The sequence below is a fragment of the Hemicordylus capensis genome, chromosome 14 (genome assembly GCF_027244095.1).
Source record: "Hemicordylus capensis ecotype Gifberg chromosome 14, rHemCap1.1.pri, whole genome shotgun sequence".
In the NCBI taxonomy this organism is placed as follows: domain Eukaryota; kingdom Metazoa; phylum Chordata; class Lepidosauria; order Squamata; family Cordylidae; genus Hemicordylus; species Hemicordylus capensis.
The window spans coordinates 17,988,495-18,005,675 of record NC_069670.1 but is presented as its reverse complement, the minus strand read 5'-3'; the positions used below and the strand labels follow the sequence as shown (position 1 = coordinate 18,005,675).

The following is a 17,181-nucleotide window of genomic DNA, read 5'->3' as shown; positions in this document are numbered from 1 at the left end:
TGCGCCACTTAAGGTGGTCGAATGGGAGACTACTGTAAGGTATCCCCTTCTTAGGGGATGGGGCCGCTCTGGAAAGAGCAGAAGGTCCCAAGTTCCCTCCCTGGCAGCATCTCCACGCTAGGGCTGAGAGAGACTCCTGCCAGCGGAGAGCCACTGCCAGTCTGTGTAGACAATATGGAGCTACCTGGACCAATGGTCTGACTCAGTAGACGGCAGCTCCCTACGTTCTCAATCAGGGCCCAACCTGCACGGAAACAGAGGAGCAGACCTCGTCCCCCAGCCCTGACCTGGTCTACGGTGGAGGCGAAAGCCGCATCTGAGCCCTGCCGCCGATGGCGCTGGAACACCCTGGAAGTGATGACGGGCGAGGTGTGGGGGCTGTCCAGGCCGGGGTCGGAGAGAACCGAGTTGCGGTTCAAGGAGATCTGCTCAAAGACAACGAGGTTATCGAGTCGCCGTGCAGAAGGGCCTGCACCCACCCAGCCCCCAGAAGCCGCACGACCCGTGGAGGGGACAGCCCCTTCCGCACTCGCCTCGCTCACGGAAGGGAAGCGCTCCGTGCCCGAATCCAGCCCGCTGTCGCCGTCCTGCGAGTCCATGGAGAGGCGCCCTAGGAGCAGAGAGGGCACAGTTAGGACCCCAGCAACCGTCGGCCCCGGGAAGCTAAGACGGGGAGCTTGAAAGAGGTGGGACTCCTGCATGGGAGGAGAGCTGGTCTTGTGCCAGCAAGCATGAATTGTCCCTTTTGCTAAGCAAGGTCTACCCTGGTTTGCATTTGAATGGGAGGCTATATTCCGCTTAAGGGATGTGGCCGCTCTAGGAAGAGCACCTGCATGCTTTCAGGCAGAAGGTCCCAAGTTCCCTCCCTGGCAGCATCTCCAAGACAGGGCTGAGAGAGACTCCTGCCTGCAACCTTGGAGAAGCCGCTGCCAGTCTGTGTAGACAATACTGAGCTAGATAGACCAAGGGTCTGACTCAGTATATGGCAGCTTCCTATGTTCCTATGAGATGCTGCCAGGGAGGGAACTTGGAACCTTCTGCACGCAATATCTATATGTTTGGGTTTGAATGTGCATTTACCTTTTATTATGACTTTTGTCTTATTCATTGAGATGCAATATTTTGGTCATATGCATGTGCAGATACTATCTGCAAGATAAATGCTTTTGTTATCTAGCTATTCTAGACTACTAATTGCTATTGTTATCTATTTACTCTAGACCATTAATATAGCATCTTTAGGTATTGATAAATGGATATATGTGTCTGGTTCATTTCCTCCATATAGATCTCTGGATCTTTAAATGCAGCACAATTTGTGCTTTTGCAATCATTGGCATCTTTTTCATGGCCCCTTTGTCGCCACACTTTGCACGGTTTCTTTTTCGTTTTTCCTCCCGATTGGGCGTGCATCCCTATTTTTTCTGCCAGGAGGCCGGAAACAGCAGCCACGCCAGCGCCACTCACCATCAGTCGCCCGGAAATTGATGGAGCTGGAATCACTGGACGGCCGGGTGGATTCCTGGAACAGAAAGAGTTCGGTCCCATTGGCTTGCCGCCCTCCAAGGGTGGGGCAGCTGGAAGGCCTGATCTCTAAGCAGATGTGGGTGCTCTGCAGGCAGAGACTGCTGTGCATCCAGGTGGGGGGGTAGAAAGAAAAACAGAAGGAAGGACCCGGTCTACCCTGGAGGACCAACTGAGACATGAACAGCACCATCCAGCTGGTCTCAGTACCGCTCTGGGCTCTGGTTCAGGGAGAGAGCATCTGCTTTGCACGCAGAAGGTTCTGGGTTCAATCCCTGGCAGCATCTCCAGGTAGGGCTAGGAAAGACTCCTGCCTGAAACCTTGGAGCGCTGTTGCCAGTCAGTGTTGACAATACTGAACTAAAGGGGCCAAGGGTCTGACTTGGTCGAAAGCAGCTCCCTCTGAGCCCAGGGCCGTCAGACAGGCCTCCGGCGCAAGGCACCTGGCGGATCGAGCCCCCCTGGAGCGGTCAGCCATCCACATACCAAAGATCCCCCCGTCTCCTGCCGGATCTTGAGCTGCAGCTGGCTGACTCTCCGGTGAGCTCCTTCGATTTGGTCTTCGATCGGAGAGGCGGGATTCCGGCTGTACACCTCGTAAAGCCGCTGCTCCCGGAGGTGGGGCGGGGGGGAATAAAGGGACCAAAGATTACAGACCAGGGCAGGGTTGGGTTTGGCTTCATCGTGGGGTATCGATATCTTAGAGAAAACAAACATCTCACGGGTGTGAAAAGATAATGTGCCAGAAAAACGTAAGATTCCTGGTGCCAGGCTGCAAAGCGTCCTTGGTTTCAGTGATGCTTGTAAACCTGAAACTTTTAAGGAATGGGAGCAGGCAGAATGACCCATCACCCCACACGCGGCAGTGTGGGGTAATGGGTCATTCTGCCTGCTCCCATTCCTTAAAAGTTCCCCTTCCCAGACTGGCGAGGCGATTTCCCCTCCAGTCCTCAGCCACACAGGTGTCCAAACTCCCATATAAAGAGGTGTGCGTGTGCATGCACGTCCTCTCAAACGGGAGCTCTCAGCCATCTTGGGCTCCAGCATTTTGCCGCCTCTGCTCTTCCAGGGATCCTTGAGATCTGGGGCCCCCGGAGGTGGTTGGGGAAGCCATGCTGGGCTCCCCGGGGCCAACCAACAGCTCTTCCATGAACCAGATCTCAGGCCGACGGGGCCATCCCGACCATCCCACCAACCCCGGTTCCTACCAGCCACTCCGCCTCCTCCTGCCTCAGCCTGTTCCGGAGCGTCTGCCCTAGAACCCTCACCTTCCCCCGTCACAGTGGCCCTTGGAACTGGCGGCTGGAGCCCCTGGAGTGGCCAGAGCAGGGAAGGCCGAGCTCTGGGCTGCCCTGGCGCCATCTCGGCTGCAGGACTAGCCGGCTGCCCCAGACTGACCGGGCCCAGCACACCAGGCTCTCTCTCTCGTTTTTCAGGCCAAGGCCAGACTCTGCTTCGCAGCTGCTGCCTGCCATTTTGGCGTGTGGCCCTTGCCCGGCTTGGCCTCGCGCCTGCCTCTGACCCTCCCACCCCGGTGCCGGCCACACACAGGGGGTTAGCTCAGGGCGAGGCAGCCTTGTGGCTGGGGGTGATGGGAGTGGTGGTTCAACCACCGCTGGAGAGTCAAGGCGGCCAAGATGAAACCAGGGTGACGAACCTCCCGCTGAACACCGTGCCGTGACCAGGACTCTGCCTGCCTGCCTGGCTCTGGCGACACTCTGGCCTCCGGGTTCCTGATCTGCCTTCAACAGGGGGGTGGCGTTGGCTTCTTTGGGACCGACCAAGGTCTGACGTCCTGCGAGCATCCGTGAGCCGTGAAGGCGGCGCCGCCCTCCTAACCTGGGGCCATGGGTGAAGGCGGGGGTGTTGGGGCAGGGAGGCCATGCCGGCCTCCCCAGGGCCAACCGACAGCTCTTCGGGGAAGCAGATCTCAGGCGGACGGGCCCAGCCCAACCACCCCACCCATCCCTGTTCCTACCTGCAGCTCCGCCTCCTCCTGCCTCAGCATGTTCCGGAGAATCTGCGCTGCATGTTTCTGGACTTCTGGATCCTAGATTTCCAACGAAAGGGGCGCAGGTCCAACTCAGGCTGCCTTTTGGCTCTCGCCCAGTGACCGACCCTCACTCTCCCGGCCCCAGGAAGTGCGAAACCCGCACGGAAGCCAGGCGCCCTCACGGGATGGCCCCGGTTACCTGCAAGGGCTTCGGCCCGGTGATGCGCTGCGGAGGAGGCAGGGGGGGCGGAGGGGGCGGCGGAGGGCACGCCGGCGTTATCTGAGGGGGCCCCGTCGGGTGTCCGTCCTGCTGGGAACTCAAGAACCCCACCGAGGCAGGAGGGGAGCCCAGAAGGGTGAGAGCGACATAAGCACCCGCTTGGGAGAAGAGCGAGGGCAGGCAAAAGAGAGAGGGAGAGACACAGACCACGTTAAAAGGCGAGCCATGAGACTGTAAGAACAGTCCTGCTGGGGGGCGGGGGGATTAAATTTTTTTTTAAAAAAAAATTTAAAATAATAATAATAATAATAATAATAATAATAATAATAATAATAGACTAGTCCAGCAGCCCACACGAGCCCACCAGATCTCTCTGAGATGCACACAAGTGGGGTAAGAAGGCGAGAGCCCCACTTCAACGCGGCTCCCCTGCCACCGCTATTCAGAGGTTGACTGCCTCTAAAGGTGGAGGCTCTGTTTTGCTCTGTTTTGCTGCCATGGCTGGAAGCCCTCAACAGGCCTCTTCTCCGGGCAGAGAGAGGGGAAACAGCTAGTCTTGTGGCAACAAGCACAGATGGTCCCCCTTGATAATCAGGGTCCACACTGGATTTGCGCTTGGATGGGAGACGGCAGGTGAGCGCTGTAAGATAATCCCCGCAGGAGATGGGGCCTTGCTTTACATAGGAACAAAGGAAGCTGCCACATACTGAGTCAGACCATTGGTCTATCTAGCTCAGGGTTGTTTTCACAGACTGGCAGCGGCTTCTCCAAGGTTTCAGGGCAGGCATCTCTCTCAGCCCAATCTTGGAGATGGTGCCAGGGAGGGAACTGGAAACTGTCCTGCTCTTCCCAGAGCGGCTCCATCCCCTGAGGGGAATACCTTACAGTGCTCACACATCAAGTCTCCCATTCAAATGCAACCAGGGTGGACCCTGCTTAGCTAAGGGGACAAGTCCTGCTTGCTGCCACAAGACCAGCTCTCCCCTCTTCTGCAGGCAGAAGGTCCCAGGTAGGGCTGGGAAGGACCCCTACCTGCAAGCCGCTGCCAGCCAGAGTAGTCAGTGCTGAGCCAGATGCCCCATTCGACTGACTCAAGAGAAGCCAGCTTCCTACGTTGCTCCATGGATCTGTCTTATCTTTTTTTAACAACAACAAAACAGCAGCCCTGCTGGATCAAGCCAAAGATAATGCTTCCCGCTCCCGGTGGCCGGAAGCCTCACCCTTCCAGAAGAACACGAGCCATTACCTTCCGAGAGCTGAACAAGGCTAAGCCAGCGTCTTCCTTCCTACAGCGACCAACCAGACGTCTTCACGCCCTGCTTGCGGGCTTTCTGGGGGCAACCGCCTCTCCTCTGCCCAGGGAGGTTTCAAACCACTACCATGACTACTGGCCACCGAGAGATCTCCTCCATTAAGGTGCGATGTATTTACTTATCATATTTCTGAGATAAGACAGCTGTAGGCGGTCATGAAGAGGCTCCTTCGATGCTCCCTTGACTCACTGGCCAGGCCAGCCTCCCTGCTGAGCACCCTAGAGGGCACCCAGCCCTTCCCCGAGGCTGGGTGTCGCAGGGAAAGGTCAGCAATGACAGGCAATCAAGGAAGTCCCTCCACGCTTTGCAGACTGCTTGCATGCAGAAGGTTCCAAGTTCCCTCCCTGGCGGCATCTCCAAGACAGGGCTGAGAGAGACTCCTGCCTGCAGCCTTGGAGAAGCCGCTGCCAGTCTGGGTAGACAATCCTGAGCTAGATGGACCAAGGGTCTGACTCAGTATATGGCAGTTGCAAGGGAGTCACAGCAGGAGAGAGGGCATGCCTTAAGCTCTTGCCTGTGGGCTTCTCAGAGGCATCTGAAGGACCACCGTGTGAAACAGGATGCAGGACTAGATGGGCCTTCTTGGGCCTGATCCAGCAGGGCTGTTCTTAGGTTATTATGTTCTCACTGAGGAGCCCAGAAGTTCCCCGGATCAGCTTGAAAGGCTTTCAAAGAGGTATTCGGCCCCTTCTCCACCCACCCACCCACCCAGGCCGTGGCCTACTCACATTTGATGAGCTTCACGACTTCCAGATGGGAGCTGTTGGTGACCATCGTCCCATTCACCTGCCAAAGGAGAGAGGAAATCAAACACTGCTGGGCAGATTAGAAGCCACAAGGGAGGTCTAGGGAGGGGAGCGGGGCGGGGGGGGGAGATTGGAGGGGCCAAGTTCAGACATCACGTGCAACCAGGGTGTAATAATGGCTTCGTGTGATGCTTTCAAACTGCAGGCATTCTCCCTTCGGGTGCAAAAGGGAGACATGTTAAACCTCAAATAAACCATCCAAACCCAGCAAATCCTGGTTTACTCTGAGCAGAGATTGAACCTCAGTTTCATACACCGGTTTGTGTGCAAACTCTGGTTGGAAGAAGGCTTGGCTGGGTTCAGATGTCAGGAGACATCCCTGTTTGTTCTAGACAGGGACTGGAAGCTTACAACGTCCTCTCCTCACACACAGAAGGGCACAAGGCCGAGGCTCAAGAACCCCCACTTAAAGCCTGAACCTGACAAAATATCACGGAGGGTCAGAGATGCCGAGCCAGTCTTGACGCTTGTCACCCTGAGCTCCTTGGAGGAAGGATGGCATGCCAAGAAACTTCCAAATGGATCATAAGCTGTACTGGGCAACAGCTTCTAGGGGCGGGATGGCTGACGGCAGAAGAAAACGAGCCCAGAAGGGGCTTCATTTGGTGGGATCCGTGCTACTCACTTTGACAATCCGATCGCCCTCCTGCACCCCAGCCTTCATCGCGGCTCCCCCTGTAGAACCAGCAGAAAACACACAATCAACACAAGGAAGAGGATGCCGTGTACCCAGGCAGCTGCCTCCGACTGAGTCAGACCGTTGGTCCGTCTGGCTCAGCATCGTCTACGCTGACCGGCAGCAGCTCCCCCTGGGAACTTCTGTATGCAGAGCAAAGTATTCTGCTCATGAGCTCAATCTAGCTTCCCCAAAGTGGGCCTACAGGAAGCTGCCTTCTACTGAGTCAGGCCACTGGGCCACCTCATTCAGTATTGCCTGCACTGACCGGCAGCGGCTCTCCACGGTTTCAGGCAGGAGCCTTTCCCAGCCCTACCAGCAGAGGCTGCCTGGGATCGAACCTGGGGCCTTCTGCATCCAAAGCCGATGTCCTTCCACTGAGCTACGACCCCATTTCTTAACCTTGGGCCCCCAGATGTTGTCGGACAACAACTCCCAGAATCCCCAGGCACGGCCTTGGTGGCTGGGGATTCTGGGAGTTGTAGTCCGACAACATCTGGGGGCCCAAGGTTAAGAAACCCTGTGCTAGTCCATGTGCCCTCGTAGGACCATAGGAAGCTGCCTTATGCAGAGTCAGACCCTTGGTCCCGCAAGCTCTACACTCACTGGCAGTGGCTCTCCAAGGCTTTCCCAGCCCTCACCTGGAGAGGCTGCCAGGGATCGAACCGGGGACCTTCTGCGTGGAAAGCAGGGGCTCCACCACTCCGCCCCATCACGCTTTTGCAGACCCTGCCCCCCTCCCCGACTTCTCTCTTCCTAGAAGGCTCACGGTAACCTTGGCTCACCTGGCCGAACAGACTGTACCAGGACGATCCTGTCTCCGCTGACCGTGAACCCGAAACCATGCTGGTCTTTCTGGATGATGACGCACCGCTGAACCAAGCCTTCCAAGAAGCAAACAACAACAACAACATCGTCTAGAACCCCATCCCCGCTACCGCTATCATTCTGGGCCGACATCTAACCTAGGTTACTCAACAGTACTGCTCAGAAGTTACTCGGAAAGGACGACGTAATTTCAACAGGGCCGCTGTTGAGTAATTTAGTCAGGGTGTCTGCCATTGTTATTTATAGACAGGTTTCCAACCACCACCACCACCACCACCACCGATCTTCAAAGTGGTTTACACAGAAAAATAGAAGGCGAGTTTCCTTTCCCCAGAAGGGCTCCCATGAAGAAGGAGGTGATGGTCCCTGGTCCATGAAGGGCTTGCCAGCTAAAAGGAACACAAGGGAGATCCCAGCAACTGCCACCAGGGGGACGCTTTGCTGGGGCTGAGGAGGAACAGTTTTCTCCCCGGTTTTCACAACAACCCTATGAGGCAGATCAGCAACGGGCACAGGGACATCTAATGAGCTTTGTGGCCAAGTGGGAACTTGAACCCGGGTCTGCCTGGCCTCAGCCCAACACTCTACCCACACACCAGACAACGCAGTCCCTGTTCCACACCAGACCTGCTTGTTCTAGGCTGATCGCCACTCTCCCAAAGACAGCCTCAACCGAGTACGTGGAGGGAAGGAGGGAGGAGACAGGATTGCAGTTGCTTGTGCCCCACAGAAATCTGGGGCTACAGACCCACCCCACAAACTACAGCCTGCTATTTGGCCATTATTTGACTTCGCCAGTTGGCCAAGTCTTTCCTGGACTGCTCAGATGCCCATCCCTACTGTGGAGAGCTTTCAGGTGTCAAGATGGCCCTGGGGGGAAAGGCACAACCTGCGAGCTTGCCAACTGCCTGCATGGCTATTGCTTGCTTGCAAGGGGAAGGATGCCTTCTCCATCCTCAGAAGCGAAGAGGGTCCCACCTGTTGTTTCACTGGAGTCTGAAGGCTGCCGGTGGTGACCGGGAGACCGCCGTTCCGGAGCCGAGTCGCCCAACGAAGACAAGCTACTTAACCTACAGAGAGAGAGAGAGAGGAACAGAGAGAGTCAGGAAAGGAAGAGGGGGAAATCTAGCCTTGGCCCACCCATAAGTGCCTTGGCGCCCTAGTTCCTCCACATTTGCTCCCTTCCAGTGTTCCCTCTAGCAGGGATTCCCAGATGTCGTTGACCACAACTCCCATAATCCCCAAGCAAAGGCCATTGCAGCTGAGGATGCTGGGAACTGTAGTCAACAACAGCTGGGAATCCCTATTTAGAGAGAAGACTGCCCCCCTCCAGTAGTTATGGTCAGTAGGCTGAAGTGGGGAAAGACTGTGATGTGTAGAGTCCAGTTCTTCTTCTCTTCCTTCAGCACTGGGACTCCTTGCACGTCCCCACAAGGCTGCCGTGAGCGGGGCAGCCCCTGCAGAAAGCGAGGCTGCGGCCGCTTTATAGGAGGGATCAAACCTTCTCTCTCGCCGTCCAACCAACAACAGCTGCGTTATCCTGGCGTCCCAAGACCTAGATCCAACAGAGGACGGAGCCCGTGGATCCCTAACTAAGCACAGTCCAAAGGAGGAGGCAGCTAGAGACCCGTCTAGCCAGCAGCCTTTGGGTCACGCAATGAAGCCCGACCGCCCTCCAAAAGCTTCTCTGTGGGGACGGGGCTTGCTATGACCTTTTGGTGCCCCCTGCACTGCAAATGGCCACGCTCCACCTTCCCTAGCCCCGACACCCAATCGCACCCACATTTTGGCAAGATCTGGCTGGGACTGAGCCCCGGCCACCCCAATTGCCTCTGCACAAAAAGCCCGACCATCAGAGAGCGGGTGGTAATGCTTCAATCACAAGCAGAAAGCAGCAGCGACACATTTGCCGGTTACCACGGAATGGCAGCGGGGCGGGGGGAACACTGCGCTCCTGGTTTCCCCAGAGAGACAGAGGAAGACACGAAGAGGGAGCGCAAGCAGAAAGGTGGAAAGGGCAGCCGGACAAGATGCAGACACGGAAAGAGAGAGAGATGAACGGCCGATCTTACCAGGCGGCAATGGGGCTGACGCGTGAACAAAGCAGCGGATGGAAAGACAAACAAATGGAACATTACATTCTGAGTGCGCTTTCCTAACCAGGTTTGTGCTTGCAAAAAGGTTAGAGATGCCTGGCTGCAAGCTGGCAAAAAAAAACCCAACCCAACAACCCCCCCAAAACACCCATCCATCTGTTGAGGGGCTGGCCGCTCTCTATTCAGCCATCCCTAGAAAGAAGCAACTGCACTAGCCCAGGAGAGAGAGAGAGAGACAGAGAGAGAGAGAGAGAGAGAGAGATCCGGTCTCCGAACCTGTCCCCCAGCTGGTTAGCCAACTGCTGGCAAGAGGGCGAGTTTAACCCAGAACACTTTCTTGGGTTGGCACTATTAAGTAAAAAGGACATGCTGGACCTCCTGACGCTTGTTCTAGTGCAGCCTAACAACAGGCGTCGGGACTCCTGAAGCCAAGCAGCATTATCCAACGCCTTTGTAATGGGACCAGCAGAATGCATTACTTGTGGGAATGTCTATCCTGCAAGCTCGGGTTATTTCAGAAGCAGCTGGGGGTGCAAACTAGAAAGCTGTACAGCATCCGACTTGCCTAAGCCCGGCCGCCACCAAGAGCAAGGAAACCCAGGGGTGGCCCACGGTGTTGTCGGACCCGAGGCAAGGCGCTAATGGCTGCCCTGCCCCATGCCCCGGTAGGGGCCCAGCTCCCTTTCCAAACCAACCTTTGCAATCTTTGGAAGTGGGAAGGAAGGAAGGAAGGAAGGAAGGTTGCCAGCAGCCTCCTCTCCTCTCCTCCTGCTTCTCACAAGCTTTGCAAGGAGCGTGAAACTTACAAGGCTCCGTTGGGTCCTGAAGAGTTGCCCCAATGGCAGCAGGGAGGAGAGCTGGTCTTGTGGTGGAACGCATGAATGGTCCCCTTTGCTAAGCAGGGTCCACCCTAGTTGGCATTTGAATGGGAGGCTACATTATTTTATTTAATTTATTTATTTATTATTAAAAAATTTATACTGCCCTTCCAAAAGGCTCAGGGTGGTTACATGCGTCAAGCAGGGTAAGATATTCCCCTTAAGGGACGGGGCCGCTCTGGGAAGAGCATCTCTAGGCTTGCTGGCAGAAGGTTCAAAGTTCCCTCCCTGGCAGCATCTCCAAGATAGGGCTGAGAGAGACTCCTGCCTGCCACCTTGGAGAAGCCGCTGCCAGTCTGTGCAGACGATACTGAGCTGGATGGACCAATGGTCTGACTCAGTACAAGGCAGCTTCCTATGTTCCTTGCCGCACTGCTGACACGCCAATGATCTACCCTTTGAGGCAACAATCTTGCTCCACCTCATGGAAGGACCAGCCGAGGAGACCAAACCAGAATTTCCCTCCCAATTCCCTCATGATCCATCCAGGGGTCTCTGGCACCTTAAAGCAGACACTGCAGTGTGTCTATTCAAACATGGCACATGTTGACCAAGCCATTAAAGGAGAAAACCGCACATTTAATTGTGTTTTCTCATACCAGAGACTTATGAGGGCAGTCTGCATGGGGGGGGGGGTGGTTTCGCTGCAGGATAAGAAGCAAATACCATATTTACCTGGATAGAAGACGACTGAATTTATGACAACCCCATTAAAAACAGAGGTTCAATACAGGTTATAATTGTATTTCCCTGAAAGGAATGGGACTCTGCCTTTAAGACACCCCCCCCCACACCGATTTCTTGCATTAAAGAACTTGGAAAAATCCTAGTCTCGAAGTCAGGTAAATACAGTGCGACTGGGAGGAAGAATTCACCATCTGTGGTAATTTATCTGCCTCCGTGCAACCTTCAGGCCATTCAACATGCTTGTGGTGTGAAGGAGGGAAGTGTAGCATGGCACCCCTTCCCAGTCCCACCCACAAATAAGGGGTAAAGGAATTCCCATACAGAAAAGAAGAATTAATCTTGATTTCCTTTGCATCCTTCCGTCCCCACCCACTACCAGTTGGCTCTCGGGGTGCTTCACCAAATAAAATACATTGTCGTCGTCATCACCTATCACTTCGGGTTCTTAAATGATACAAACACGTGCTATTCGACAAAAGCAAGCGTGGAACATTTTAAAAAGCAAGCGGGTTAACTGGCGAGGTCCCTGCCCACCTCTACCTGAGACCCAAAAAGTACTTTCACTCAGGCAAAATAATACGGAGCTCAAGAAAAACCTCCACCTATCCCAGAAACACAGGAGCCTGACAGAAAGATTCCATCCTGCCGGTATTTCAGAGCGGCTGCATGCACTGCCTTGACTTGATTAGTGTCATATATCTTGGTGGGTTTTTCACTGAAAGCGACGCCAGTTCATCCAGAGGCAGAGAAGAGGATGTGGCCGTGTTTGCTTCAGTTGTCCCAAACAAAAACAAGCACACAACCAACCAGTTAAAGTCCAAATGCGAAGCAATCTCACTCGAAATCCTTTGGAGAAATGGCAGAGGCGGTTTCACTAATCAGACGAAGGAATGGCCACTTCCTGACCACTTTCTTTCCACGTTGCTTCTAGGTTTTCCTCCAGCTCGATCGGGGCTCCAACATTTGTGGAACTGTGAAATATTCAGTGATGCAGATGAGCCCAGTGGTGATTTGCATGCTCCGAGATCACTGCAACCATCAGTCAGGGTTCAAGTTGACCATTCAGGACTGTGACTCAAAAAGAGAGTTTTAAAAAAAGAGAGAGAGACCCTCCTCTCCGTGGTCAAGCCATCCGTAGGTTTTCTGGGGACATGGCAGACAGAGACGAATTCTTAAACACATGTTCGTTTATGTTTCAATGATGGTTGTGGTTTCGGAGTGGACCATTTGTTGCCTTTTCTTAAGATGGAAAAGTGGACACAGAAATCAACCAACCAACCAACCAACCAACCAACATCAACCACTGCTACATGGGGACCTTGTGACATACACCCTGCAACCCACTCCCAGCTCTTACCTGGGCAGGTGAGGGTGCCTTTTACTGGCCGGTCTGTTGCAAAGAAGGGCAAGAAAGAAATGGACACCAGAGACAAGGATGGCGGTGAAGAGACCGTGCAAAGGTCAGAGGAGAGCGTTGGGGGAGGGAAGGAAAGAAGGAAGGAAGGAAGAAAGAGAGGAGACAAATACGTGAAAAGGCAGGGGTGAAAACACAACTGAGGACATCAGACCAGAGGCTGAGTTACATTTTCTTAAGGGATATGTTTTAGGGACAGGTGCTTTCAGAGTGGGGGGTGACGACAACCTAAAGGCAAAATGCTCCTGAAGATGTGCATTATTTTTTTGGGGGGGGTATCTTTGTACACTGCTTTGGAAAATTTTGTTAAAGAGCAGTATATAAATATTTGTTGTATTCGCATGTGAAGATGACTGTCCCTTCAGTATTGTTTTTGAAAACAAAGCCTAAGGCCAGAGTGCCTCTGAGTATTTCATTTGCAGAAAGTAACAGTTTCTGTTTTCAAACTGGACACAAGGCCGAACATGTGCAAAATGCTCTCCTGAAGATTACACCACACCACAAATCAAAGTGCACCATTCTTGATTTATTCCCCCATGGCTGGATTTCCCTCCCCTTCCTCTGTCGTCTCCCCTGTGTCAATTTTTAGACTGCAAGCCTGCTGGGGCAGGGATCTAGCCTCCTTGTACTTTGCAACCCGCCGTGCACAACCACCCAATGAATAAGAATGCATTCAAGCGGGCGACAATACGGAACCCCACCATTAATTAATTTTAAAGACAAAAATGCCTGGCTTTGCAGTCTCCTGTTCTGGCAACTGGCCAGGTGGATGCCATTCCAGCCAGGAGGAGTCTGGCCAGTTACAACCCAAAGCCCAATACTTCAGGGTGAAACCAGAAAGAGAAGACAGCCATCAAAATCACAGGCAATGAAAGGTGCGAAGGTTGTGCCAACAGTGGGCCATCCATTGCGTCATCAGTGAGGGAACATTACATGCACATCCCGACTAATGGTGCCGTTCAACACCCTGAAGCCCACCCCAAACCCACCGCTTTCAGCGACATCCCAAACCTCAACACGCTTTCCTGAAATTAAGTCTCACTCAATATAGGGTGGAATTTACGGCATAATGACATAAGACTTTGTCTGGCTCTTTTGGATCACGAGCCCTTTATACCAGCGGTAGGGATGGGCACAGAACCGGTTCGGAGGCCCTTTATGGGTTAGGGTTAGGGCCCCTTTATGGGCCTCCGAACTGGTTCAAAGAACCGCTTCGGCCGGTTCGAAGGTGTCGGGGGTGCTGCTTTAAGAGCCGGGGAGGGTGCACTTACCCCTCCTGCCGCTTTCCCCCCACCAGCATCCTTTGTTTAGAAAGCTAATCGGGGAAGCAGCGTACCTCCTTGCCATCCGGTTGCCCGGATAGAGCCGGAAGTCCCTGACGCGCCTGCATCCACGCATGTGCCATTCCTCTGGCAACATCAATGAAATTTTACAGTGGTCTTTTGTGTTTTTAACACTTTTCAAAGTAAATTTGGCCACTGCAGGCCTGATGGTCGTGACAAGAAAAGCATAATGGCTTAGGTCCAGGGTATTTAAGAGCCCGCCTTCTCTGTCATGAACCCTGCCACCTATTGAGATCCTCTGGGGAGGTCCGGCCAGCTCATCTGGTGGCGACTTGGGGCTGGGCCTTCTCTGTGGCTGCCCCGGGGCTTTGGAATGCACTCCTTGTCAAAATAAGAGCTTCTCCATCTCCGATTGCTTTTAAAAAGACCCTAAGATACCTGTTTTCCCAGGCTTTTAAATTAAATATAGCTGGGCCAAGCACAGAGCATCTGTGCCTCTAGCTTCCCCCACCCCATCCTGCCGCTTTCTCCCCCCCGCCCCACCACCACAGTTTTGTGCCGCCCCCCGATCACCATTTTGTTTCCCACCTCGCCTCCGGCAGTGCCGCTTTTCTCTTCCCCTGCCAGCAGCTTGCTCACGAATTCTCACGAGAGCTGCCACGCATGGGATTTATTATTTTATTTATTGATTTGATTTGATTTGATTTGTATACCGCCCTTCCAAAATGGCTCAGGGCGGTTTACAATTAGCGACTAAGAGAAATATATCTATAGACAGATAGATTTTAAATTGTTGGTTTTATCCTGTGAAATTGTTTTAATTGTTTTACTCTATGAATTGTTTTTGATCCGCAAAACTGTTTTGTTTTGTTTTTGTTTTTTATACTGCAATTTGGACTGTGTACCCCGCCTAGAGATGTCTATATCAGGCAGCAGATAAATACGATGAACAAGTAATAAACACCACCACATTGAAAGCAGAGAGTCTTGCAATGCTAACACCTCTTTTCCATCTTTAGGGGTGTAGTCAAAATCACAATGAGCATTTCTCTCCCCCCCCAGATGGTACTGACCACTTCAGCAAGCTCATGGACTATTTATACCATCTCTCCATCATAACTTTAAGCATTAAGGACATCCTCTTTCCTTTTTTTCCCTTTTGGTTTTTGGTTTTAAAAAGGAATGCTGGCAACATTGAAACTCTAAGAGGCCCACATTTGATGCAAAAGCTGCACTAAATCTTAGAGGCAAGCAATTTTCGAAGAAAAAAGTGTTATGGTTAACGTCTTTCTCACTTACACGCTCAAGATTCAGAAGGCTCTTTTCTTTCCTTCCAAGCCCTGAAACAACCACACCTGTCTACAGAATAGAGATTTAAACACCCCAAAAAACCTCCACACAGCCCAATGCACCATTTCTGTGATTACTATTTCTGTCTGCCGGGCTCTCCAAATCAGGCGTGAACAACAGTAGGGAATCCAACTCTGCATTCCCCTGCATTGCAGAGATTAAAAAACACAGTAGTAGGCAACATCACACCTATTTTATTATGGTAAGCTGCCAGGAGTTTGCATTGTTAAAACTGGCAGGGCATAACATCTTGCAAGACCCGGGGAACCGAGGAAGAGGTGTATCACCTGAGCAAGAGGGCAATTCCAGGGGTAAGAGTTTCAGGCACATTAACACTTTAACACATGAACACTTTTTAAATGAGTACAGCTGTAAGCACATTTCCAAGTTCATATTATATATACCCACAGGCAAGAGGACATCTCCTACTATAAGGCCATATCCTTACAAAACACTTAAATGTCATAGATAGCGTCTGAAGTGTGCAAAATGCATTGGCAATGGCATCGGAGTTTTTGGACATAATTTTTTAGACCATTATCGATGTATTTTGCACATTTCAGGCACTAGCTATGATATTTAAGCATTTGTAAGACTGTGGCCTGGTAGTAGATCTCTTGCCAGTGAGCTTATATAATATCAGCGCGAACATTTGCTTACGGGTACAATGGAAGAGCATCTGCGGGCTTGCGTGCAGAGGGTCCCAGGTTCACTCCCGGGCAGCATCTCCAGGGAGGGCTTGGAAAAAGATTCTTGCTTGAAACCCTGGAGAATGCTGCTGCCAGTCAGTGTGGACGATATTGAGCTAGATGGACCAAGGGTCTGACTCAGTCGAAGGTAACTCCCTATGTTGCTACGACACTTCAGTGGAATTGGCAGGGCTTAACATCTTGCAAGATCCGAACAGAGGAAGGGACGTTATCACCTAGGCAAGAGGGCAATTCCAGGGGTAATGGAACCAGGCACATTAACTCTTTTTAAGTGAGTGTAGCTGTAAGCACATTTCCAAGTTTATAATATATATACACCCACGGGCAAGAGAACATCTCCTACTAAGCTAACTGGGCAAAGAGCTACCTTTTTAACATGGCGATTCTCTTTATTGAGCAGAGGGAGAGGAAGTGGCCCTATCCACTCCCAGCACAGTACTTCCAGTGACTGTTGCTGGTGTCTGTCTGTCTGTCTTATTATTATTATTATTATTTCTTGTTTACACAGTCAGACAGGTGTTATTGACTGGTTTGTTTTATCCAGACATCGAGTCCTTCCCAAGGACCTGGGATGGCTGAATTTTATGGTCAATGTTGTTGCTGTTGTGACAGATATCGTCGCAGAATATAGGCTGTTCCCAGTAAAGCTGCTTTTTGTAATTGGCTGATGGTGATTTCTGTGACCCCTCTGGTGTTGAGGTGCTCTTCAAGGTCTTTTGGAACTGCACCCAGGGCGCCAATGACCACTGGGATTATTTGGGTCTTTTTCTGCCACAGCCTTCTTCTTCTTCTCCTTCTCCTTCTTCTTATTATTTTACATATTTTTATACCGCCCAAAACTAATGTCTCTGGGCAGTTTACACATATGTTTCTTTTTTAGATTGTCAGCTCTTTGGGGACAGGGATCCATCTTATTTATTTATTTCTCTATATAAACCGCTTTGAAACTTTTGTTGAAAAGCAGTATATAAATATTGGTTGTTGTTGTTGTTATATAAGGCCATTTTCTTACAGAACTCTTTTAATTGTAAAGTGCCCAGAGATACAAGTTTTGAGCAGTATAGAAATATGTTAATTGATTAATTAATTAAGAGTTTATACTGAGTCTGACTGAATATAAGACAGCTTTCTATGCTGCTAAGACACTTCAGTAGTGGAACCGGAGAGCAGAACCACTGTATGATGGGGCAAGTCTAACCAAGAGGGCATGAAGCCCTTCTTTGGGCCCCCACCAAGATATTTAAACTTGCTGGTGGCACAGAAAAAGAACGTTCTGTGGCAAAAAGCAATGCTCACCAGCTTGGATTGGCTTTGAGCTCCGGACCCAAGAAGCCTCAACTAGAGGAGAGAATGTGAGGCAGGCCTCAACAGTAGCAGACCAAGTCTTGTAGGCAAGCGGGGAC

General features: G+C 52.1%; 1 protein-coding gene across 6 annotated transcripts in view; it reads right to left on the bottom strand.

Annotated features, from left to right (window-relative positions):
• ARHGEF11 (Rho guanine nucleotide exchange factor 11) overlaps positions 1 to 17,181 on the bottom strand; it is a 59,641-nt gene that overhangs the window by 24,965 nt on the left and 17,495 nt on the right. For 5 of the 6 annotated variants that reach the window (XM_053278068.1, XM_053278072.1, XM_053278073.1 and 2 more), the window contains 10 exons: positions 8,339 to 8,430; positions 7,318 to 7,416; positions 6,482 to 6,531; positions 5,779 to 5,836; positions 3,717 to 3,895; positions 3,503 to 3,574; positions 2,011 to 2,130; positions 1,468 to 1,522; positions 534 to 610; positions 288 to 425 (listed from right to left, as the gene is read on the bottom strand). In XM_053278068.1, coding sequence (XP_053134043.1) covers positions 288 to 425; positions 534 to 610; positions 1,468 to 1,522; positions 2,011 to 2,130; positions 3,503 to 3,574; positions 3,717 to 3,895; positions 5,779 to 5,836; positions 6,482 to 6,531; positions 7,318 to 7,416; positions 8,339 to 8,430 — 940 coding nt within the window. Of the gene's footprint in view, positions 1 to 287; positions 426 to 533; positions 611 to 1,467; positions 1,523 to 2,010; positions 2,131 to 3,502; positions 3,575 to 3,716; positions 3,896 to 5,778; positions 5,837 to 6,481; positions 6,532 to 7,317; positions 7,417 to 8,338; positions 8,431 to 12,378; positions 12,412 to 17,181 lie in introns of all 6 variants that reach the window. The other variant, XM_053278069.1, reaches the window with a different exon arrangement.